Source organism: Thalassophryne amazonica, chromosome 21 (assembly GCF_902500255.1).
Source record: "Thalassophryne amazonica chromosome 21, fThaAma1.1, whole genome shotgun sequence".
NCBI classification, from domain to species: domain Eukaryota; kingdom Metazoa; phylum Chordata; class Actinopteri; order Batrachoidiformes; family Batrachoididae; genus Thalassophryne; species Thalassophryne amazonica.
This window is the reverse complement of record NC_047123.1, coordinates 29,733,892-29,748,820: the sequence shown is the minus strand read 5'-3', so window position 1 is coordinate 29,748,820 and position 14,929 is coordinate 29,733,892. Positions and strand designations below refer to the sequence as shown.

The 14,929-nt window shown below is 38.8% G+C and overlaps 1 protein-coding gene across 6 annotated transcripts in view; it reads right to left on the bottom strand.

The window, feature by feature from the left end:
• LOC117503615 (MAM domain-containing glycosylphosphatidylinositol anchor protein 2-like) overlaps positions 1 to 14,929 on the bottom strand; it is a 325,073-nt gene that overhangs the window by 8,375 nt on the left and 301,769 nt on the right. For all 6 annotated transcript variants that reach the window (XM_034162876.1, XM_034162879.1, XM_034162875.1 and 3 more), the window contains one exon: positions 8,844 to 9,005. In XM_034162876.1, the coding sequence (XP_034018767.1) occupies positions 8,844 to 9,005 (162 nt within the window). The remainder of the gene's footprint in view (positions 1 to 8,843; positions 9,006 to 14,929) is intronic.

Here is a 14,929-nt window from a genome sequence, read left to right as displayed (position 1 = left end):
TCTCAAACTGAAAAATAAACTTTAACACTAATAATTTTTAAGATTATATTATTAGTGCAACCGATGTAAAAAAAAATACACTTCAGCGTGAGTGATGTAAGACAGAAGATGCACAAAATGACACAAATACAGCTGATACTTCTCAAGAATACTTGAGTGTTTTGCTAAAAGGATCCTGTTGCATATGAGTGCAGTTTTTCAACATCAAATCCAAGTTCAAAAGTAATGAGAAAAAAAACCCCTGGAACTGTCAGTTACTCCTTGATGCTATAAAATCATTATGAACAGTCCTCTTTCTTTTAAGATTGAAGATTTTTACCTTGCACAGCACAGCAGGTGTCATGGATAAAAAAAGACACAAACATAAATTAATCATCACGCCCACTGTGGAGTTCATAATCCAGTGCTCTTAAAATAATTAATTTGTGCTTCTGAATTAATAATTGGTGCGCACACAAAGAAATAAGCACCTTTCTTCCTATACCTGCTTGTAGTGGTTGCATTCAGAGGTCTTGATAATATTTCACGTATCCCAATATTAATAAATAATGTACTCATGCTGACTGATGGAAAGTTTGACACTTTTTTCCAACCTGGGATCCAGTTTTAGAAGTTGTGGGATTACAGTAATGATCTAGACCTGTCTGTATAACATAATGACACTGGACAAGCTCAAAACATTCAAAGGAAACTGGTTTTTGTTGCCACTAAACATGAAAATGTCATTAGAAGTGTCTGATAGCATGGAGAGGGCACCTACAGAGGCAAACGTATGCATGCTTACCTCACTAAACGTAAAGAAACTTTTCAAAAGGAGCCGATTATAGAGTTCGCTGCTTAACTTAACCTCCAGTCCACTAAGTGGCACCATGGAAATATAGACTGGAATGGACGTGCGCGCCTCAATCTATTAGCGTCGCTCAGGACAGGAAGGCGCCATTACTAGGCTGGAGATAGCGTTGCTATTTCTTAACGGATTTTAATAAATATAGGCTTGTTTTAAAGCCATTTGAAAGCTCTTTCCAATGAACCTATGCATGTGTGGGTGAAAAAAAAAACTTTTATGTAAAATGCAGAAATTTGGGGAAATTATGACAAACTGTGCTGCTTTTCTCTCTCTATTGTCGCTATTTGTTAACTGATTTTAATAAAAGTAGGCTTGTTTTAAAGCCCTTTAATTGCTCTTTCTAATGAACCTATGCATGTGTGGGTGAAACAAAACCTTTATGTAAAATGCAGAAATTTGGGAAAATTATGACAAACTGTGCTGATATTCTCTCTATATTGTCAGTATTTGTTAACAGATTTTAATAAAAGTAGGCTTTTAATTGCTCTTTCTAATGAACCCATACATGTCTGTGTAGAAAAAAAAAATGTTTTATGTAAAGTGTGGAAATTTGGGGAAAATATGCCATTCTGTTCATTTACTGTGATGTTTTTTTCCCTGTCATCATAATTCATAAATCATGATTTTTATAAATGAAGCCTTGTAAGTTGTATTCATGCTGATTAAAAGCTCTAATGAACCCATACATGCCTAGATAAACAATCCTTATGTATTAAAATATAAATCTGAAGTATGCCTTGCCATTGTGCTCATTTACCTTGCTGCTTTAAGGTCTTTTAATGACAACAACATATATATGATTTTTACTAACATTTTATTACAAGTAGCTATAAAGCCATTCAGAATTTATGACTTTTGACCCTCAGTCAGGGTAAAAAGTACCTCCTCCATCCCCTCCAACCACACTGTTAAAATTTAAATGCCGCCTGTACATATCATATTAAACAACAACTGCAAGTATATATATACGAGTATATATATAGACATAAATATATTTAAACATTTTTGTTTCCATATCTGTATGCATGTGAATGCAGCTTAATGAAAAGAACTTAGGCGTTGATCCGCACAGCCACAGCGCTCCAACATGGAAAATTTTACTTAACAAAAAATAAACGTAACGTTTCAGGTACGAGCCCTTGCCTGAAACGTTTCTCTGGTTTCTCTCTTTTATATATTTCTTTGGTCTTGCACGCCTTTTTATGGGTTTTGGATGTGCGTGTCTCCATTCCATCACTGTGTTCCACTGAGTCATTATGAGTTGAACACTGACGAGGAGCTCATACTATAAGACCAAGCCCCTCGTTGTAGTGACTTGGAGTGCAGTACCGACGAGCAACTGCGATGCTAGGGTAAGCAGCTAACTTTCATGTCTCATGGCTGGTGTGGTCATCTGCACCTGTGCACTGGCTAATGGTCAGGATAAAGTCTCACAAGGTCATAATGTTGTAAAGTGCATCATATCTGGGTTTTCCCAAGTAGCTTCCATAGTCATTCCAGCTGGAAGGATTCTACTGAGAAACATACATGTCAACCTATATGGATTGTCCGTAAATTATATGGATTTTTCCAAGTTTCAGTGTCATACGGACATACAAATAAAGTCTTATGGTTATTCAAGGTTTGGTCTGCAGCGGCTCTGTAATCAGCCGTTTCTGCAGCGTGACTCCACTTTGATGTGTGAACCAAATGAAGCAATGCTTCGATCCACTAGCTCATTGGTTCTTTGATTCGTTGCTCTTCAGAAACAGCAAGTCCGCTTCTTAACTCCTCTCAAAGCCATTAAAATAACGTGAGTCACTTTTGTGTGGATTAACGTCACTAACTGGAACTCTTGTCTTGTTGTAGTCAAGAAGCGAGAATCGTCCTCCGTTCCATTGTCTGCTGAGACAGAGTCCAGTCAGAATTAATAACTTTAAAATGAATTGCTGCTTTAAATAAAATGACACCTCTTTAAAACGTATTACAGACAAGAAACTACAATCGACTAAAATGTTCTTTGTGAATTAAACTGATGCTGACGTGAAGCACAGCACAGCAAGAGCTCAGCTCAGATGTATGGAAAGACATTCATACCAATAATGTCTGAAAGGAAATGCTTTTGACAAAAACTACAGATTTTGTTTATTCCTATTTATCTCCAGAGATCAAGGATCCACCACGAAGAGTTTATTATGTCCAAAGTTTAAGGATCCAGTGACCAATTTCATATTTATTTACTTTATCCAATTTATTTTTCATGATTTTATTAATGTATTTCCATTAGTGACAGACAGTTCTTGTTTCTGTAAAAAAATAACTAAATTTGACACATTCAGTTTGATAAAATTCAGCCTGATGCATGAATACTAGGTCACTTGTTTGAAATTCAACTGTGGAGGAAAAACTAATGATCCTGACTTTAATGTCATTGCGGCAACTCATAATTTGTGGACAAAACCCAGTTATGTGACACCGCTATGCGGTTATGTGTACTATAATAAAACTGATTTTGGTGCGATTTGGAGGTTATAAGGATTTTGTGTTGATTTTATGGATTTTCTCACTTGGTTATACAGGTAGACCCTCAAAGGGGTTGACATGTATGGAGAAACTATGTGCTATTGACATTGAGCCATTATTTTAGATCATTGGTTGTCATCCAGGCCTTACAACTGGGCCAATGATCCTTTCTTCACCAACAGAGACACCCAGGTCCAAGGAGTCCATGATGTTCCCCAACTCCCAGTCCATGCACCCACCCAGCCACAGTACTTTTTCTACTCTTGTTTCCAAGCACACGGCCTTCAAATGAGAAATGGTGAGCATTGCACGAGCATAAATTAAGCATGCTTTATTTTATGAGCCATCATGGCTTCACATTAGTGGATTTTTTTTTTTTTTTGCATACTGCCTTTTGTGATGCAGTTCAAATTTGCGTCGATGAAAAGTTCATTTAATTTTCTCCCTCTTGACCGTCGAGTGTTATTTCCACTGGCTCTTACTTGCACAAAATGTTCCCCGTAAAAGCGATGCTTGCTGATTGCACAAACCTAAATCCAGCTGCAGTTTGAACCATTTGCACCATTACGTCCTCACATGCACACACAGACAGAAGTCTACTTTACTATAAAAATGCAGATTGGGTTTCACAGGACATGCCAGCTGTGCTCGGAGGCAGCTACTGATAAATACCAGGCACGATTCCAGGTGAAGAAAGCATCAGAAACAAGGCGACAAAGGTTTAATAAGTCTTGCCCTCAGTGACAACAAAATTACAAACCCTGCTCCCCCCCCCCCCCCCGAACGAGTTGGCCGACCCTTTCATTTGCTTGTGCTGCTACAAAAACAGGTGCAAGCAATAACATCAAGTCTTTTTCGCACTCGATTTGCATTTTCAGTTTCTTTTTTTGTAATCTTGAAGACTTTGGAAGAAGGCGTAAGAAAAGAGTGTTCATGCCAGGAAAGCAACACCATTAAGGAGATGATTGTTTTTATTATTTTTTAAGAGTACTATTAATGTCCCAGAAACAAAACACCCTTAATGCAGAAGACATCTGGTATCTAGGGCTACAACACATTCTCATTCCAAAACATTAAGCATAAACACTTTGTCAGCCCACATTCACATCGTTATTCGCAGACGACACCCTTCAGCGTCTGTCTAGCAACAGGCCAGCAGTTGGGCTTTCTGCCTGATGACACATTCTGGACCTAGCAACTTTAATTTTACCCAAATGGTCTAGTAGAATGGGAGAGGATGGAAGCTTGATGACTTTTTAGCGGATCCTGATCAGCTACTGTGTTGAAAATGTGGCGCTAATCCCCCAATAACCCATTACTTGATGCCATAAACGATTAAGCTAACTTAGTTAGCTAATAAATCACAAATTGGGTAGCAGCCTGCCGTTATAGATGAACACATGACCAAAATACATTTAAAAACAAATTTAAGTAGTCACTTTTTCAACTAGCTTAATTTAACACAGATATGGTAGTACACAAGCTATTTGTAAGCCATTGTATTGATTAGGCTAGTTAGCTACTGAGCACGGTCACTACTAGGGATGGGTATTGATAAGATTTTCTCAATATTGATACTTGTGTGTAGGCTCTCAGTTGTCCAGGTGGTTTCCATAGTAGAGAAGCTTGATTCTTCGACTGGACTGGGTTGCTTGACACGAGGACATTTCAACAGAGCAAGAATTTTAGCTGAGGAAGCTTCTGCGATTTGAAGCGAAACATCCTCGCGTCAAGCAACCCAGTCCAGATGAAGATTCAAGCTTCTCTACTACCAATATTGATACCATTATTGATTCCACTCATCGATCCGATTCCTTATCGATTCCCTTATCGATACCTCTTGTGAGTTTTCTGTGTACTGAAAGTAGGCTTTACATGTTTTCTATGTCAACAACATTTTATTGAGTCTTAAAGTAAATTAATTTGAAATTTGTCACTGGATCCTTAAACTCTGGACATAATAAACTCTACACGGTGGATCCTTGATCTCTGGACATAAATAGAAATAAGCAAAAACTGTAGTTTTGTCAAAAGCATTTCCTTTCAGACATTATTGGCATGAGATGATAGGTTGAAAATTATATGAAGGGAATGTTTGTTTGGCCCAGTCTCATTGTACAACTGATAACAAACTATTGATTTGTTTTTGGTCCAGGTTGTAATGCAGTTGGGCAGAATTTCATAAAATTGTATTATATGAAACTCCAAGCTAATGTCAATGTGACTGGGCATTTCTAGAAATTAGCATGCCAGAGTTCACCAATGTTGAAGTTTGTACTATTTGCATAGGCTACACCAGAAAGGCCCTACATCACTGCCTTTGGAGAATCTGAACAAATTCAGACGTTGTGTTGTATTATGGTGACATTGTTTGAAATGCGCACTGTAATTTTGCTTCAAACATTCAATAATTAAATCTGAAAATTATTATTATTAAATTAAGATTGGTACTTTGATGATAGCATATGGTGTATTTGTATTGCAAAAGTTTGCTTCTTTACTATTGGTATGTTGAGTTATTCTATACTTATTACATAGAAACTAAAATCAAAATGGCGCCCATGGTGGCCATATTGGATAAACAATGGCCATTTTCTAAAGGAATGTCTTCTAGTCTCCCCCAATTCACCACCAAGAAATGGTTTCAGTGTTTAGTTATCGTCCAGAAATTAAATGTTTACAGATGGATGCCCAGATGGACGGATGGATGGACTGATGGGGTGAAAACATAATGCTCCCAACTCAGCCCATTCTCACGTTTATTTTATACCACCACAAAATGCATCACTTTTCCCTGACACGGTCAAGTCTCAGACTATTTTGAACCCTACTCTCAATCATAACCATGTCACCCCAAATTTCATGATATCATCATGAAATCATTTTGTGATGCCGTCACGAAATGCGTGACGGTATCATGCGCTAATAGATTAAATCACTCCATCATGAACTTGGCCTGAGATTGGGCTGCCCAACATCGTTGAGCTGGGGGCCTAATAAAAACACTTAAATGGAAGTAATATTAAAATCAAACAACCAGACTTACACCTACAATGACTTTTTTGAAACTAGTACCCACTCATAAATAAATAAATAAATAAATAAATAAATAATATTTCTCATTAGGATTCAACATCTCAAACTTCTTCTTATGGGTTTATTGGCAGTTGGCAATCGCCTTGCAGGTGCATCACCTAGTAGACTTGAGTGTGCAGACAAAAAAAAAAACCCAAATCAAAATGAAAAGACTAGATTCCCTTTGTTAATGGTGTCGTGGCAAAGGCATATACTTTACTGAGTGCTCCTCTATTTACATCAGGCATTCAAAGTTCCCTGTAATGTCCTGAAAATACACCACGTCAGAGCAAATCACAGAGGCCCACTTGTCGGCACTTTCATAGAATTTTTAATGACTTGATTGCTATTTCTGGAGATGCTGTGATATTGACTACAACATAAACTGCTCAATGATCTGGGGATTAGAATAATACTTGGGTGCACAACCTCAGTTTGTGATGTTAGACATGCTGCAGGCTCAGTAATTTTACGCCCGACAAACTGCATTCATGCTTTGACTGCATCCAGGCCCCAGTACACCAAGATGACCCTGCAACCCAGCCCATCTGGGGCCCTCAGAGTCCTTCCAAACCTGCACAGTAATTAGCGACAAGGGGACAAGCTGAAACAGAGGAATCTCCACGATGAGCTTACAATACCGTTTAAGACCTGCTGTTCCTGTGCAAGAGATCCACTTGCTCAATTTCCTCCTCATGCACACAAACAGTGTGTAGTCAGAGCTGTCGTCAGCTGGTTGGATCCTTTGTGGAATTACAGGTACTGTAGATGTTAAGCTACAGACTGCTTCTGCAACGGCTCCATCATCTTCTAGTGGTTCACAAAAGGTTATGTGCACTCAGAGAGGAATTTATGAACTAATGCCCAGAATTTTTGTGTATAGTCTTGAGAGGTTTGTTGCCCCAGAAGGTAACATTTGCCTTAAATGTGAATGCTGCACTGGCAAGAACTTTAGCATGAACGTGCAAAATCAGCACTTGCTCTCCAGTATAACGGTATAACAGGCTAGATTCCCCACCCCCTCCGAAATTCACAGTATAACATCATCCAGGCTAGGAAATAGTAATAGCCTTGCTTAAGTAATACTTATGATGTCTTAAACTGTATGTTGGAGGTATGAAACAGGCTAGCTTACTTTAACCTAAGCAGGTTTCTTGGCTATCCAAAAGAGGGTAGCCCACTTTATCTCTGGGTATACAGTATTTTGTGCTGCAAACAAACAAACAAACAAGCAAGCTAGTCCATTTTAAACCTCATTATACAGGATTCTTCATTATTCAAACAGGCTAGCCCACTTTAGCTCTGCGTATAGAGTATTCTGGGTTGTATAAAACAGGCAGGTCCACTTTAACCCTGGGTATACAGTATTCTGGGCTCTACAAAATAGACTAGTACAATTTACCTCTGGGTATACAGTATTTTGTGCTGTATAAAACAGGCTAGTCCACTTTAACTCTGATATATAGTATTCCAAGCTAAAGAAAATAGACTAGTCCACTTTAACTCTGTTTGTATAGCATTCTATGCTGTATGAAACAGGCTAATAAATTTTAACTCTGTATATATGGTATTGTGTGCTATAGAAAAATGGCGAGCCCACTTCAACTCTGGCTAGAAAGTATTCCGTGCTGTATAAAACAGGCTATCCCACTTTAACCCTGGGTATACAATATTCTGGCCTACGCACACGAGGCTAGCCCACTTTAACCCCGGGTATACAATATTCTGGCCTATGTACACGAGGCTAGCCCAGTTTAACTCTGAGTATACAATATTCTGGCCTACACACACGAGGCTAGCCCACTTTAACCCTGGGTATACAATATTCTGGCCTACGCACATGAGGCTAGTTCACTTTAACCCTGGGTATACAATATTCTGGCCTATGTACACGAGGCTAGCCCACTTTAACCCTGGGTATACAATATTATGGCCTATGTACACAAGGCTAGCCCACTTTAATCATGGCTATACGGTATTGTGGGCAGTACAAAACAAGGTAGCCCACTTTAACTCTAACATACAGTATTCTTAGCCGTATAAAACATGCTATTCCACTTTTACCCCAAGTACACAACATACAAAACAGGCTAGCCAACTTTAACTCTGGGTCAAAATATTATGTGCTATATAAAACAGGCTAGTCCCCTTTAAATCTGGGTATACAATATTCTGGGATACACAAAACAGGCTAGCACAGTTTAACTCCATGTATGCAGTATTCTGGGCCATATAATACAGGCTAACCCATTCTAACCCAGGGTATACAGTGTTCTGGTCTACACAAAACAGTCTAGCCCACTGTAGCCCTGATTATATTCTGTGCAGGGGGTAGACCAGGCAACATGGAACACTGTCATACATGCTGGGGGTGGGTGAGTTTTAGGACAATGAAACATCTGCTATTATCTTGTCTTACCTATGTGTTTGCCATACATGTGGTAGAAGAAGCCGAAGCAGTAAGCCGGTGGGTTGGTGATGCCATAAGGATTTTTAGGCGCTACATTGAAAAACGGACTCACAAGCCGTGCCTGGTCTCCTTCTTTCCGTGGTCTTGATGTCTCAATGTACATGTAGAAACCTTAAAAAATAGGGACATACAGACACAATTACTGATTTATTTTATACAGGGAAGGACAAAAGACATTAAAAAGTTCTTAGCCGCCCTCAGATACCGAGGCACCAAATTACAGGTCTCAGTGCAATTGGTGATTCAGGTTCCTATAACCCGTGCCTGTGACAGCATACACAGTACAGGGTCTCCTCTACGGTATAGTTCTATTACACTACATGCCTTCTGGGTATCTTCTGAATCAAAGTACTTGTGTCTGGCTGAAGACTTAAACAAACAGCTGATGTCGTACCCTCAGATATCTACATGGAAGCGTTTGTCAAACAGTTTGCAGTCACTCAGCCACTGTGCGGCTGCCTGCTGAGACCGGACTGGAGACACCATACAACAAATTATTTGTCACGTCAAACTCTGCAAAAGAAAAACGGAGGCATGTTTGGTCTTGCGCCGTCACTTTCAGTCAATCTGCACCCGCCTGATAGAAATGAAAGCTTCCGTATTAAAGATAAGGAGGGTTTTTTTTATGAAGGACAGTTCTGATTTTCCTAATAGCAATAACTAGGGGGCAAATCAAGATGATAACAATGGATAGTCTGACAGCTGTAGATGGCCGCGATGATAGCGGTGAGTCAAAAACTCTGCTGACTGCAGCTCAGCCACATAATCTAAAGCCAATCTGCCGTGCCATAGGCACAGGGAAGGTAGGAAGCGGCTCCACAGCCCTCCGGCCAAAGTCAAATTGAACATCTCCCTCAGCTGGGTCTCAGATAATTACATGCAAAGAGGGATGGGGGGTGGTAATGAAATGCTGGACATTTTGAAATATTAGATGATTAAAGCCAATGCATTATTTACTGCTTCAGCTGCTGCTGGTGCTACACCGCCGTAATAGGCGCTTATATTCCATCTTCTAGCAAAGCGTTCATATAGTCATTCAAACAGAATAGAAAAAAGTCCACACGTTATCTCATTGTTCAGTGTTGATTATTCACACAGAAGAAATATATCAAACACTAAATGCAGGAGCAAGCATGCATGTTTTATTTAAGCACTCAGAAATAAGTGAAAACTAACTATTATGAATCATAAAACAAATTATCTCTGCTGAATTAAATTGACTTACTGCAGGTTTGTTAAAAAGGAATGGCAACGTTTTGGTGAAACTGCAACATTTACTGTGCAGTCAAAGCAATAGTCATCAAAGGTTGACATTTAGCATTGTTGCAAGTCGATCAAGAAAAATTATATATACGTATATAATAACGACGATGCAATTGCACCTTATGCATCTATCTTGACATATGTTCAACACTGGCTGAGCATATCCTATAATTTTCCACACTATGCACTTTGATCTGCATCACTTGCAAGCTCAGTCTCCTGAGTTGACAATAACAAAACGGAAATGGCAGAAACCTTTCTCGAAAAATGTTGTAAATATGTAGTCATGCAGCTCTACAATGACTGATATGTCCAAACAGCTGGAAAGAGATCACCAACAAGACAAATTTATTCTAATTTTTATTTTTATTTTTTATCTGTCAGCCAGCAATAAGTGCTAATCTACATAGTGGTGCACAAACGTTTTATTCCATTTTAAGACATGCAATCAAATATGGTGAATAATCTGTATATTTTGCATGTATTTTTTCTCATGTAGAGAAAATTAAGTATGTTAAGTGCAAATAAACCAAATGTTTTCTTTTTTTATTATGTATACCGTATGTCATAAATACTGTGAAATTCATAGCCGATTCTTTTAATTCAATTTCTTGTGGTTCATGCATTAAGAAGACCAATTGTAACCTGGTGTGTGAAATGATATGCCAGTTTTTCAATTTACACATACTGTCACCATAGTGGTTTTCTTGATTTAATTTACCCACAGGGCGATTGGACTCCAGATCCACACTAATACTCAGCCCAGCAGCTTCTCTAATCACCTGCCTCGTGACCTGCTGACATTTCTCTGTTTCACTCCTGCTATAAAGCGTTATCTATATTCCTAGATAAGATCTGAGTGGCTTGCCTGCTACGGAGGATAATCTTGGCATCAACAAGCCAAAGGAAAAAAAAAGGTCCAGTTATCTACAAAACTAAAACCCAATGCTTTACAGAAATTTGCTGGTCATCTATTTAAAGATGTTAACCTACTCTACAGTTTACCATTTTGCTGTGTGGGAAGGGGACTGGGGACAATAACGAGACGCAGACACATAATTATAGCTAGGCCACAAGTCCTTGCTTTTGACTTACTTTGTGACCTCAGATGGTTGTATTGTCCCATTACTGGTGCCTGCTTGACAAAATCAAGGTGCCTAATGTTATGATCCTGGGTCTATCTGCCCTTGTGTGACATCAGCACCCTACAAATCAATGCTATGTTGAATGTAGGCTAGTGAGGCTAGTCTAATCTCCTGGGTAACAGAGTTCCCTATAACTAGTGGTGTGCCTTGTTTTGTCTTGTCTTCTGGAAGAGAAGCTGCCAACAAGACAGTATAATAACCAGCAGGTCTCATGACGTCAGACTAGTCCAGTTGGTAGAGGGGACAACACAACCAGTTTTGCATTGCTTTACATGCGTTGTTATGCCACACACAGGTAGAAACTCTGCAGCATCTACCTATACACATAAGCTAATGCTAACAAGCATGCTAGTGGGACAAAGGCTAAAGGTATGTGGAGTGACAACACAATGCAACTAGAACACACTATTGTGCTAGATTTAGCCTTTGCAGATACCAGAAAACTGGAAAAGGCTAGCAAAGCTTGCCAACAGCTACAAGAGGCTAATCCCAAGAACTACTCCTCTCAATCACTCCCTCCACCTTCAAAATGCATAGAACACTGCCATCTACTGGATGGGAGTGTGAATAGTGACCAACGTGTGATCGTTGGTCGCTATTTGTTTCGCTGAATCACACTTCACAAACAGAATTTTCAGTTTTGCAAATGCTTTTTTATAAATGAAAAACATTACATATTTACAAATACACATTTATTTGTAAAAACCAACACACGTTACAGTAACTTGTGTGTGTGTTTTTTTTTTTTTTTTTTTACAAATAAATAAACCAACCAACCAGTGAGTGAGAGGAGACTCATTTCCCATAATCCCTTTTGGCGCATGTGTCGGTTAACACTCAAAGCTTCAGAATTAGCCCGTTACTTTAAAGGTTTTGTACAATATTTTCACTTTGTAAAGACGGCAGGGTTGCCATTAATGTCAATAAACTGTCCGGAATTAGTTTTGTTTGTAAGTGAAACCATGAGCGAAAAGTGCCTTGCTTTTCATGTCTCCTGCCACATGTCTGTGTTGTTGCATGTGGAAATTAAACGACACTTCCTTACAGCAGCAGGCAGGATGCATAAAGACAGAAGCTCTGTCTCGTTTTGGGTTTGTGATTGCCTTCGATTTTACTCAGAAGCCTCGGTGGTGCTTAAACTCAAAACTGGCTTATCAGTAGCTGACAGTGTACCAAGTCAATACTAAAAGTTAACAGGCATCCTTGAGAGTCTCAAGGTGCTTCGTGGTATGTGACATTTTCATTTTGTTATTATAACAAGCAAAGTAATCAAGAGTTTTCAGTTCGTAAAGAATATATTTGTTGAACGCTGAGTGTGGAACATGGCATCAAGTTCCATTTACTATATGGCTACATTATACAGAACTAGCTTGGAGGCTTAAAATAAGATGACGCAACAAACAGCCACTCCAATGCTCCCTCACAGATTTAGTTGATGTGAAAAATGATCTTTGCTTTAAAATGTTTGGTGACTGATGGTTGGCAGTGCATTACGTGAATCAATACCACACTAATGCAATTGTGGTTGTGCTGAAGATACTGAAATATCTTTGGCAGCACTTAATACAGAGATATGTCAGCTTAACTTAGCATACATAAATCTTAGTTTTACAGAAATAGCGAGGCGTATTCTAGATTTTAACAATTAATTTTTTGTGATTTTTGGGTGGACGGATGAATCACACGTACACAAAAAAAATTTCTTGAGTGTCCATTGATCACTGCAACTCTACCGTGTAAATCTTGTACTTGTTTCTACATCCTTCCAGTATTTTTCCTGTGAGATCCTTCTCATGTTGCTGGCATTTTTTACACTGACAGAAATCACACAATGCAAATCACCCATGTTGCACAGAAAATGAAAGGAGTCAAATGTTGCCTCGCTCGGTGTCACGTTCAGTGGGTCTTCACGGTAAGGTTGCACTGCCTCAGGCTGGTGGGGCCACAGCGCCCTCAGCTGACATCAGCTATTATGCAATCGGGAACATTTAAATCTCAATAACTTTGTCCAACATCGTGCACATGCCGCACATAGGCACGAAGTAAACACTGTTGATAATTTGATTTCTTCTGCATTTGAATTCTAGCCACGTTCCACACGTGTCCACATATTCATGCATGGATTGCAGAAAGAATAACAGAGCGATGTCATTTTGAATGTGTGCATTCAACCATCTTATTTTCAATCCAGTGAGCAGGTGCAATGTGCTCAGAGCCTCGCTGACAGCTGGCAGAAATAATCGCTTATACACCAACGGAATTTTGCATAATTTTGCAAGACAATTGCTCAGCTATACTGACAGATTCCCAGCTGAGAAGCTGAAATGTTGACTTACACACTATTTGTTGATTATTAAAGTTGTTAATTAGTTTTAGCATTCATGTTTAGCAGATATTAGTGTTCTGTTTTGTATACATTTTAGTTTTTCATGGCAGGCACAAATATAAGCATTTATAATCTATATTATAATAACCAAGGGGCCTCTGTGTGTGTGCATGTGTGTGGCTTCAATCACACAGAAAACCGTGGAGAGCTGACATTTGGCGTTTTGTATGCTTATGTATTTTGGGTCAAGGATAAGCGCTGTGAAAACAAAGTTTTTGGAAAAATTAGCAATTTTAGCTAACCAGTAAACAATGGACACTGTGCTGCAATGCACCATGAGAGTTTGAGGTTTTGAGGTTTTAAATGTTATTGTGTATCATGTTAGATTAATAGTGTTGTTAGTGTTACTGATATATTGTGTTTTTGTAGTTCAATTAGTTTAGTCAGTTTAGTTAAGTGGCATGTTGTCGTTACCATGAGTGAAAAATGTATTGCTTTTTATATATTCCGCCACCATCTCTGTTTGTGCATGTGTACAAATTAAAAGCACCTGTTTGCAGCAGAATGCAGAAAAAACAAGAAGCTCTGCATGAGTGCGACAGGGGACAGCTGACATTTGCCGTTTGGTATGCTTATCTATTTTGGGTCAAGGATGAATGGCACCAAAACTTAACATTCATGGGACTAATATTTTTGGAGAAACTATGGATAATAGCTAATGTTGCTAATTACATTCTGGACTAACACGCCATTCCAGCAGGTGGTGGTAAATCATCTTTATATTAAACGTGTGAGTGCGTGCGTGAGTGATTTTATTTAGTAAGTTCAATATAAGTACATATTATAAATGGTAAATGGTAAATGGACTGCATTTATATAGCACTTTTCCATCTGCATCAGACACTCAAAGCGCTTTACAATTATGCCTCACATTCACCCCGATGTCAGGGTGCTGCCATACAAGGCGCTCACTACACACCGGGAGCAATAGGAGATTAAAGACCTTGCCCAAGGGCCCTTAGTGATTTTCCAGTCAGGCGGGGATTTGAACCCAGGATCTTCTAGTCTCAAGCCCAACACCTTAACCACTAGACCATCACCTCCCCTAATTATAATTGTAAATACGTTAAAATACATGGATGACAAGAAGTGAAAATATTTATTATCATTGTGGTCCATTTAAAAACGCAATGACAAAATAGAAGCAATAATAATAATAATTAATAATAATAAAAAGTACTGTACAGCCAATGCTAAGTCTTTGCCCATTAAACTGTACAATTGAAAAAGTGATGCAGCAT